The following is an 11,699-nucleotide window of genomic DNA, read 5'->3' on the forward strand; positions in this document are numbered from 1 at the left end:
TGTGATCTGAATGGAACTGTGTTTCTTGAAACAGAATGATACCAATTTTCTGCTTATAAAATTAATTTCAAATTTGTGTTCTTTTAGAGGGAGAGTTAAGGCCTCTGGCATTAAAGGAACAAAATTTCATCGTACCCATAGAGGATAAAAAAAAAAACCCACTCAACAACACACAATACCACTTAATATATACAATACGTACAAATCTACATACTCACTACAAGCTATCTGACTTAATTCAAGTCTGTCTTACTTTTTATAAGGTCCCTATTAGGGGAGGTCGGGAGCTACTGTCACCTGATCTGCGGCACATCGATACTTTACATGCTGCATTTAAACTTTTAAAATCACTGAGAAGTTGTTCCACTACTTTTAGTAATTAATTAGTATAGGTTTTTCCATTAAAAAAAAAAAAAATCTAATAAAAACTTTTTTTTTAAAGTGCTAACAATATGCTCCTGTTTAAAAATGTTGTCTTTTTCGTGCCCTCCGGTGTTTCTTCTGGCTCTGTTGTGGGATCAGTGACCCGGAGAATGAATTCGCCGGAGCCAGAAGAGAGGCATAGATATTTCCGAGGGACAGATTATCCTCATTATGACGTCACGTCTGGGCCGAACAAGGGAACAAAGCCGAGATCTCAGCTAGAAAAGCATCAGCCTGGAGGAGAGATGTGGGGTCCTATAAAGAGGATATGTCATGTTTGCATTCCTTGTAATAGGAAGTAATCAAAAACAAAAATAGTTAAATGAAAAGTGTAAAAAAAATGTAAAAAAATAAAATAAACAAAAAAAAAAAAATAAAACAAAATTGAAGTGCTCCCCATCCCTGCAAGCTCGTAATTCGTCCAAAACACTCATGTGAGGTATCACTGTGAACGTTTGACCGAGAGCAATAATTCTAGCACTAGCCCTTCTCTATAACTCTTAACAGGTAACCTGTAAAAGAAATTAAACCGTGGCCTATGGAGTTTTTTAAGTACCGAAGTTTGGCACCATACCACAAGTGTGTGCAATTTTAAAGCGTGGCATGTGAGGTATCTTTTTACTCAGCGTAACATCATATGTCTCATTACTGCTAACTTTACTGTTTTTTTTATTCATGAAAATGTTTTTTTCTAGGGCTGTCACTGATTAAAATGTTCGTGTTCGATTAATCAATTTTTTAAAATCTATTATTCTACTAATTAATTATAACGCACATACAGATCCAACTACTTTTAGCTGATCTCTTTGCATTGCAACTCTGCATTAATCAGTGGTAAACGTGGTATACGCTATATACAATCACCCGACACTAGTTAGTTTCCACAATCCATGACTTAACTTCACAGCTCACACAAATACGTTTTAAATTCAAACTGTAGCACTGACGTAAGTAATTTTTTTTCTACAGCAGCGTGATAATCCCTCCACCTCCGATCTAACTAATCACTCTCACCTCATGGCATGGACCCCTGTGTATTTGGGTATCAAAAGGGTTAACACGGACCATAAACTTCTTTCACGTCTCCTTAGATCTCAGCAAGGATGCCAGGTCATTGGTAGAAGGAAAAGTCACTGCTTAAGTATAAGATTTAATTTTTGTGTTCAAACACAAACTACTCACATAAAGATGATAAAAACACGTAAAAAAAAGCATGTAAAACTGACAATCATGTTAGTTCCGTAGGGCAGCAGCGGGTGATGTCGTGCGTAGCTCCTCCCTTGCACGCGTTACGTTCAATCAGAACTTCAACATCACCGGACTCGTCTTCCCTTCTCTTCATTAGCAGACGAAGGCACTTTGGGAAGGGGGAGAAGTCCGGTGATGTCTATGTCCATAACGCTACCGGATCTCCGATGGAACTCCATGAAGACCCAGAAGCCAGTGGAGAGGTGAGTACCTATCAAAAGAATTTTGATTGATCAAAAAAAATAACGATTGATCGAGGAATTAATCTTTAATTTCCACAGCCCTAGTTTTTTCCCAAAAAATTGTGTTTGAAAAATTACCGCGCAATTACCTTGTGACATAAAAAGTTGTAATGACTGCCATTTTATTCCCTAGGGTGTCTATTAGAAATACATATATAATGTTTTGGGGTTCTGAGTAATTTTCTAGCAAAAAAATGATGTGATTTGTAAATTTAGGAGAGAAGTGTCGGAATTTGTGCGGTATGGAAGTGGCTAAGTATAATTGCAATGATAAGCGGTGTCACCTAACTGACTGAGAAAACAATACAAAGGCTGCCAGAGTGGCACAACTTAGAAGCTAATGATGGGACTTGAATTGGACAAAAAAGCAGTTGACCTATCAGTCCCACTAACAGCAAGGAAATTAAAAAATGGAAATTATGTTTTAACATTTATTGTAGGTTTTTGGAATGACTAAAGCCATGGTAAACTCCCAAACCAAAATTTGTAGTATTGGCTTTAGGCAATAATTTTTTGGTGGCTTTTGTTAGAATCAAACAATTTTTGGCTACATCTCAGTTCAGCCAAAAAAAGGAATTGTTTCAGCATTTGTATGGTTTAAACCAGTATCTGAACAATGCCATCCGGGGCCCAGGGTGAAGATGGAAAACTGCACGCCCCCTGGTGTTTATTATCTCTGCTTTGCATGGAAAAGAAAGAAATTGATCGTTCCCTCTGTAAAGAGCCCTTTGTTGATTGTCAACACAGGGCTCTGGGTTGTGATTTGACACAGCTGGTCAGCAGATCCCAGCTGTGAATCATTGACTGTGTACAATAACAGGGGAGTAGGCAGGTGGGGGAATGTGCCCGAAACCCTGAAACAAGCAGTAACGTATGGGTTCATCTCTGTGTCCCCATGTGCTACCTACAGCGGGTTGGCAAGTGGTTAATTACAAAATAATATGCAGCATGAAGGGGGTTAATGCACTGCAACTAGTCACTGACACATTAGTGACCAGTGGCAGTTAATTAACCCCTTTGTGCTGCATTAGAGGCACCAGTGGCAGTGGTAATTAACTCTTTCCTGCATCAGCATACAGGGGTTAATTAACACTGACGTTGGTGCCACTAATGCAGCACAAAGCTTTAATTAACTGCCATTGGTCACTAAAGCATCCATGATCAGTGGCAGTACATTAACCCCCTACTACAGCATATTACAAATACCATTTGGAATTAATTAACCTCCCCTCATCACCCCCCCCCCCCCCTCCAATTCAAAACATTCCTTAACTCCTTTGCAGATGGCACTTTGCTTACTTGTATGATCTGCGATACACTGCTTGGTTCCCTCTTCCTTCAGCTCATAGCTCCGGCAGGCAGCAGCATACCTCCAAACATATTTAGATGGGAATGAGGGACACCTACTTGCAAATGTATGTATCATAGAACATGCCCCCAGGCACACCCCCTTAAAGGAGAATTAACCAAAACAAAGGTTAATTAAATCCACAAGGACTTTTTTTTAACCACTCCTATTCCTTTATATTTGCTTTTAAAATTTAAAAATGCAGCTATTTAGAATTTGTATGAAAAGTTTAGCACTGGAAAACACTTTTTTTGAAAGATAAAAGGTGCATTTTATATACAACTATATAGATCAGACCAAAATGAGGGACAAAAGAGGAGGGAAGAGGGACAGATGGACATTGCTCCAAATCAGGGACATTCCCTCAAAATCAGGGACAGTTGGGAGCTATGCAGCAGCACTCTCTGCTCCTCTCCCATCCCGCCTCTCATTGACATCACGGTGGCTGGGACTAGGAAGCGCTTGTTGGATGGAGATTGATCCGACAGGGAGGTGAAGGGCAGGGCTGGTCACAGGCTTGTGCTGGGTGCAGGAGTGCACTCGGCACATGTTGCAGCTATTAGCTCTGTAGCGTGGGCAATGTGTATAGACAGTTAGTGTACATGTCCAGCCTGGTTTTAGCAGCACAATGCCGGCACTTCTCCTGCGCACCCCTTCTTCCAGTAAATGGTACTGCCCAGGGCATCCACCCCTTCTTCCCCCCCTTGTACATCAGTGTCTATGGTTTGTTATCTTTTGAAGCTGTGACCAATATATACATTTACATAAAATATATATCATTCCAACCTGAAAGCTGTGTAAGTATCATTTGTTATCAAAGTGTAAGGCCGATGGGGGAAAGTTATGGTTCTTGGGAGGGTAAAGATGATCAATACACCAGTCATGGTACAGAATAGTTTACAGTGATTGTAAACTCTTGTTTTTTTTTTCCTATACAAATAATAGACATGTTATATTTACCTCCTCTGTTGCAGTGTATTTGCACAGAGCAGCCTGGATCCTCCTCTTCTCGGGTCCCTCTTCGGTGGTCCTGGTCCCTCCCTTCTGTTGAGTGTCCCCACAGGCAGCAGCTGGCTATGGTGGCACCTGAGCTGAGTCACAGCTCCCGGTGTCCATTCAGAAGACTCAGCCCCGCCCCCTATTTTTCCTGTTTGGCTAGCTGACTTTGATTGACAGCATCCTGAGCCAATGGCGCTGCTGTTGTTTCTCGGCCATTCAGGAATAAGAATCTCAGATGGCTGAGACACACGTGGACATTGCTGGACAGAGATTACCTTTCAGAGCAAAGGCTGTGACTGTGAAGGACCCTAACACTTTCTGTGAATAGGAAGAAAGAGGATGAATGACGGGATCCCTTTCCCTATTCCCAACAATTGTTGTCTTCCGTGGAAACAATACAAGAGTTATATTATAAGAGAAGAAGAGGAGGGTAAGCATTGGGAGTCCTTCACAGATGCAGATAGTGCTCTTAACCCATGAAGTGCTGGAAGTTGTAGTGAGCTGTAGCCAGCAGGATGCAGGATATACTGTAGTTCATTAGAAGTAGGTTATGTCTCCAGTGCTATTTACAATAAAGTGAATAAACTTTGGTTTTAACCATTTTCATTCTAAAATCAAACTTTTTTTAATTTGACTTTAAAATAATTTCTACTCATTTAATACTAAACCAGTAACCATTATGTTAAAACTGACATTTCTTGAAAAACTTTCTATCTTTGCATTTTTATCTATCTTACCTAAAAGTACCTAAGCACTTCCCGCACATAGGACGTAATATGACGTCCTGGACTTTGAGTGCAGATATCTGAATGATGCCTCTGAATGGTGCCTCTCTGCCCCTCGAAGGCCAGAAGTGAAATAATTTTTTGCTGGAAAGCCTGAGATCTTTTTTTTTTATTTCAGACTTATAGACCCCAGATCTCTCTGTAAAGGGGATATTTAAATTCCTTGTAATAGGAATATAAGTGATCAAAGAAAAACGCAGAAGTGCCCGAATATGTAGGTCACGCCCGCATACATAAGTCACACATATATAAACGGCATTCAAACCACACATGTGAGGTATCACCATAAACCTTAGAATGAGAACAATAATTCTAGTGCAAGTCCTCTGTAACTCTAAACTGGTAGCCTGTAAAAATGTTTAAAGCCTAGCCTGTAGAGATTTTTAAGTACTGAATTTTGGAGCCATTCCGTGAATGTGCACAATTTTAAAGTGTGACATGTTATCTGTTTACTTGGTGTAACATCATCTTTCACATTATACAAAACAAATGGGGCTAACTTTAGTGTTTTGTTTTTCATGAAAGTGTTTTTTCCCCCAAAAAATTGTGTTTGAAAAATTGCTGCGCACGTACCATGTGGCATAAAAAAAGGACAACGACCGCCATTTTATTCCCTAGGGTCTCTGCTAAAAAAATATATATATATATATATATATATATATATATATATATATATATATATATATATATAATGTTTGGGGGTTCTTAGTAACTTTCTAGCAAAAAAATTATGATTTTTACATGTAGGAGATGAATGCCAGAATTGGCCCATAATGGAAGTGGAGGCTTTTGAAGCTGTTATCAACAAAGGTTAGTTTTTCCATATGAAAATACTGTGTGTCCCAGTGACAATAGTGGAGAGTCCATGTGGACAATCTCCCTGGAGTTTCGCAACATTATAAACCTTTAAACATCGGCTATTCCTTCATTAGAAATTATACATACCCTTGCTTGTTTTCTATCAGGTGAGAAATATTAGGATATGAAACTGATTTTCTCTGTCTTTTGCAAATGAACAGTGCTTTTTAAATATTCTCCTTATTATAGGTGCTTTACATAATTTTTAACCTGAACTGTGTATAGAGAGAGGGATTTCTCTCTCTCTCTCTCTCTTTCTATTTATATATATATATATATATATATATATATATATATATATATATATATATATTTTCCCTTGCGCAATTTTTCTCCCATTTTATTCATTCTCCAATTTGCATGTGCACAGACTCCTAAATGTATGTTATATCTATTATATCTATTATAATTTTTTTTCCTTTACAGGTTTAAAAAGTGTGTATGTCTTTCTATCATATCATATCATGAAAAAACTGAATTCTATTCATATTATCTATTTGCTTTTTTAAATGTTTGTGACGTCAAACAAGTCATTTATAAATAAGTTCCTCCTTACTGGGTTTTCTGGCTGCCAACATGGTAAGATGCCCATCTTTTGTGTATTCCTTTTGATTTATATATTCACGGTCTTAGAAAACATAACCATTGTATTATTGGTAATACGAGACTGTAAACTTTGGAAGCCCATGTATATATTCATAGGAAATCTTTCCTTTTTGGAACTTGGATATATCACTGTCACACTTCCCAATATGTTGTTCAACATAATCACAGGAAATCAGGAAATATCCTTTAATGGATGTTTGGCTCAGTTGTTCATCTTCGCCTTTCTGTGTGCCTCTGAGTGTTATCTTCTGGCCACCATGGCCTATGACCGTTACATAGCTATCTGCAAGCCTCTACAATACACCATTATAATGCAAGAAACTTATATTTGGTGCCTCCTTATATGTTCTTGGTCAGCTGGGCTCTGCACACCAGTTGTTCCTATCTATTTTCTTAATCAGCAGGATTTTTGTGGTAATATTAAAGTAGATCATTACTTTTGTGATGTCTCTCCACTGTTAAAGTTGGCTTGTGGTGATATAAAAACTGAAGAACTTGTTGACTTCATTATAGCAGCATTTGTTCTTCTTAGCTCATTGCTGGCTATTTCTGTCTCTTACTTCTGCATCACATGGACTATCCTGAAGATGTCTTCCTCTAGTGGACGTCAGAAAGCATTCTCCACATGCACATCACATCTTGCTGTAGTCTGTATCTTTTATGGTAGTCTAAGCTTTACATACATGCGGGTCACGCCAGCATCTAGCAATGCATCAGACAAACTTGTCTCTGTTTTATATCTTGTTGTCACTCCTCTGTTTAATCCAATCATTTATACACTAAGAAATCGGGATGTAAAACTTTCACTGCAAAACGCTCTTGCAAAACACTGCTGTTTACAGCCTGAATCATCTCTCTAGAACAGTGATGGTGAACCTTGGCACCCCAGATGTTTTGGAACTACATTTCCCATGATGCTCCACTACACTGCAGAGTGCATGAGCATCGTGGGAAATGTAGTTCCAAAACATATGGGGTGCCGAGGTTCTCCATCATTGCTCTAGAAGGTAAGCCCAACACGCTTTGACACTGCTAGACAATTAATAATATTATACTGCTAGATAATTATTACTTTTTTTTTAATAGCAAAGTAATATCAGTTTTCTCCCAAGATTGTTTTTCAGTAACATTGGATAAAAGAGTAACTTCAACACAGGACAAAATAGTAGCAGGAAAGACCATTGAGTGCAAAGTGGAGTCATTTAACATTCACATAAATTTTGGTTTATGAAGAGTCTTCAGGTTGCAATTTATCTTCATTGCAGTAATTTTGGCAGTGTAGGTGGCATGAAGGGTAAGTATTTATGAGCTTTTTTGCAGATAGCCCTTTAATTCACACTTTTATTTTAGCAAAAAAGATCACATAAACTGGTAAGCTTATATTTCAGCTTACCAGCCTTTAGATGTACTAGCTGTATTCATTTTCACTTTTCAAACTAAGAACGTTTTCATTGAGACCAGAAAATACCTTTTGATCTTAGCAGAGATACGATGTCTTTGTCAATTTCTGTGAGAGTAAAAGCTAAAAGAAAACACAAAATTGTATCTTTATTATGTTAGACACTAGTCCCATCAATCCAACATACTGTATATTATATGATATTGAGGGTGGAGGTGGTGCATGGTTACCAGCCAGCTTGTGAGTATGGCTTAAGGTGTCCTAGTGGGGATACTGTGGAACTGCACTGCTAATGCCTGAATCACAGGCATGAGCTACCATCATGAAAAATTAACGTTAAAGTGTTTGTTACTCCAAAATGTCATATTCCTGATACGTGGCTGCTGTACCATGTACTTGTATGAGAAAGTATCCTGTTCTCTTTCTATTTCTTCCTTATGTGAAATCTCTGGTGTTTCTGCCATTCTTTCTGCTTTCCTATTAAAAACAGACCACACTAAGCAGGATGGTACAATGTGGTCAGTTTTCTAACTATGGGAACTCAGTGTACTTCCTCCAATGATCAGGCTTGTCCTGACACCCCCTCGCTGCACAGCCATTTGCTGATAAGCTCAGTATGCTGCTGCTTTTTCTCCCCCCAGCTCTTATGCAGCTGAGAACAGAGGGAATGTGATCACTTATAAAAAAGGGAAAAAAGCATATTTATCTTCTTAAGGACCACCTCACGCCGATATACGCCGGCAGAATGGCATGGCCGGGCACAATCACGTACCTGTACGTGGCTCTTTAAGTGCCCAGCCGTGGGTCGGGAGCGCGGCGGCAGCGCGCGCTCTCGACCCGGTCCTGAGCTCCGTGGCCGCGGGACCAGCGGACCAGAACGCCACTGGTTTCCTGCGATCGTGTCACAGAGCTGAAGAAAGAGGAGAGGTCTGTGTAAAAAAACCTCTCCCCGTGCTTCCTAGTGTGGCTGCCACTGATCGTCTGTTCCCTTTTATAGGGAAAGACGATCACATGCCAGGCCATGTCCCCTACAATAAAAAAACACATAACGTCACACATAACCCCTACACTGCCTCCTAGTGGTTAACTCCTTCACTGCCAGTGTCATTTACACAGGAATCAGTGCATTTAAATAGCACTGATTGCTATATAAATGATAATGGTCCCAGAAATGTGTCAAAAATGTCCGATGTGTCCACCATAATGTCGCAGTCACAATAAAAATCGCTGATCACCGCCATTACTAGTAAAAAAAATATTAATAAAAATGCTATAAAACTATCCCCTATTTTGTAAACGCTATAACTTTTGCGCAAACCAATCAATAATCGCTGATTGCGATTTTTTTCCCCAAAAATATGTAGAAGAATATGTATCGGCCTAAACTGAGGAAAAAAAATGTTTTTTTATATATTTTTGGGGATAATTATTATAGCAAAAAGTAAAGGTGGTGATCAAATACCACAAAAAAAAAGCTCTATTTGTGGGAAAAAAAGGACGCCAATTTTGTTTGGGGGCCACGTCGCACAACAGCGCAATTGTCAGTTAAAGCCACGCAGTGCCGAATCTCAAAAAGGGGCCTGGTCCTTTGTCTGCAAATTGGTCCAGGGCTTAAGTGGTTAAATTGAGTTTTTTATATCTAGGTACAAATGTTCTGCCTTTCATTTCTTTTTCAAACTGAATGAGTTGTTTTACAAGGTGATCGTTTTCAATCACTTTAAGGCAGAACTCCAAACTTTACAAGTGAGCAGCAACTTGCACAGTAAGTCCCTGTAATATGTGGCCACACTTTTTAAACTGTTAACACTAAGCACATTGGCCACACTTCTGTTAAAGAACACCATCCCCAAGGTGTGCACCAGTCTCCATCAACTCAGAAAACATGTGACCTCACACCCAATGACAATTTTCTGTATGTTGCTAGTGGATACAGGTAACACACTTCTTCCCCGATTCCATCCCTATTCTCTCTTCCAGGGCCCTGCTACATCTTTCTGTCCTGTGACTTCAGGCTAGGTCCTCTGGTTCCTGGGATCAGTCCCAATATGTGGGGAGCTGGCCACTAGTGAAGGGACCAAGCATAACACCACTTCATTACACCAGCATAACTATCACCTTAGCCATGTCACCTGTTTCCTGGCTGATTGGTTGATTTAGTATATGAGACAAAAGGGTAGTGCTTAGCAAAGCATGTTAGATCTCTATCCTGTCTATTCTCTAACTTCAGTCCTCTAGTTGTAAACACTATTCTTTTAAAAAGCTGTGCATGCACCCCTTTAGAAAGATTTCAGACCATGCAGATTAAAGGAACAAAAGATCTTTACTGAAGAAGTTAACGATAACACAGAAATGGTTTTCAAACAACATCTTCATACACATTCCTGCAGAGAAAGTGCCCCATAAATTGACAGTACCTTTTCAAGGCAAGAGTCCATTTAGGCAGTATGTCTACAAAAGGCAGTAAGTAATCCCTGTAAGTAATGTGGATATGTACAAAGACATGCTGGTAGGTTAATTGGCTCCCGTTTAAATTGGCCTAATATGTATATGTCTGAGTGTGAGTTAGGGATCTTAGACTGCACGCTCCTTGAAGGCAGGGACTTATGTGAATGCACAATGTATATGTAAAGCGCTTTGATGGCACTATATAAGTACCTGAAATAAATAATAAAAATAAATACATTTTAGCTGCCCACCAGTCATAAGCATGTACTCCTGTTAGACATAACTGGTTCAAAAGATAACCTATTAGACCAGCAACCTTACCAATAAGTGCACTTAGAATTCTGGTATACCAGTATATACTTTCTGGACTCATTGCTTATTGAGCTTAAAGTAAGTTTGTTTATCTGCCATCTGTTCCTCTAATTACCCTTGGAAACCCTACTTTGCAAGAACTAGAACAATGCCAATCCTAGTAGATTACAGTTACAGCAAATTTTTGCACAGACTTGCCCAGGATTTTTTTTTCTTTAAACCATAATGCTTCCTTAGCTGTTTAATTATGCATAGCAGACTTAGAAGATCCAGGAAGGAGGCATTTGGATAAACTGCCCCCCTCACTAGAAAAGTTTATGCGCATAGCAGCCTTACTGACAGTGAATTGGAAGCTGTTGTAAGGAAATCCTAGGGGAAGTTTATCACAAAGTTGACATTTCCTGCGTTGTTTTTGGTATCACTGATCATGGCCAGAGACTTGGACATTTGAGCTTTTCCATTATACACTGCACAGATACATATACTTATAAAGCTGAAGCATTCTTTCATTTGCCAAGAGTGTGTGTTTTTGATCAACAGGTGTGAGTACTTGAGGCATACATGAAGAGACAGAATTAATTACACTGGTGGGCATGTCCTTTACTTGGGTAGGTGTAGGTGTGCTATCAATCCAACCTATGTTATATAAAGGCCTGCACTAGTGCGGCTTGCTTTGCCTGAAAAGAGGCCAGATTATTGGCGGGCAGAATGCTATAGTGTGCATAATGACCCACAACAGATGTGGTTTTAAGAATGTTTTATCTGCTTGCTGTAATTGTTTTGCATTTTGGCTCTCAAAAGTGGATTTTTGTGTGTCTTTGTCTAGTGTGACCATGCGTTTCTTGTTTGTGAGCTTCAGCTGACCCTTCTCTTTTCATTGTTACTTTCAAATCTCACGTGTTAGACAACTCCTAATGTTGATCTAGTTTACTAAATAGTTTTTATAAAAAATAAGCTTCCTGTTAACCCTAACCAAAATGTATGTGAATTTGAAGGAGTGTAGTGATTGCGCTGCGCTTATGTTGTCAAATGTT

The 11,699-nt window shown here is 39.2% G+C and overlaps 1 protein-coding gene across 1 annotated transcript; it reads left to right on the top strand.

Annotated features, from left to right (window-relative positions):
* Positions 1-5,979: 5,979 nt before the first annotated feature.
* Positions 5,980-8,085, top strand: LOC143988547 (olfactory receptor 6B1-like). Its single transcript, XM_077488213.1, has 2 exons — positions 5,980-6,010; positions 6,330-8,085. Exon 2 carries the CDS (start codon positions 6,413-6,415, stop codon positions 7,367-7,369), a length of 957 nt encoding a protein of 318 aa, XP_077344339.1. The 5' UTR covers positions 5,980-6,010; positions 6,330-6,412; the 3' UTR covers positions 7,370-8,085.
* The last annotated feature ends 3,614 nt before the right edge of the window (positions 8,086-11,699 follow it).

This window comes from Lithobates pipiens, unplaced genomic scaffold (assembly GCF_037356315.1).
Source record: "Lithobates pipiens isolate NorthernLeopardFrog02 unplaced genomic scaffold, aLitPip1_a1.2 Scaffold_1, whole genome shotgun sequence".
NCBI classification, from domain to species: Eukaryota; Metazoa; Chordata; class Amphibia; order Anura; family Ranidae; genus Lithobates; species Lithobates pipiens.

Bases quoted from the DNA above. Each gene is read 5' to 3' on its own strand.
- LOC143988547 (XM_077488213.1), top strand. From the start codon at position 6,413: ATGTTTGTGACGTCAAACAAGTCATTTATAAATAAGTTCCTCCTTACT.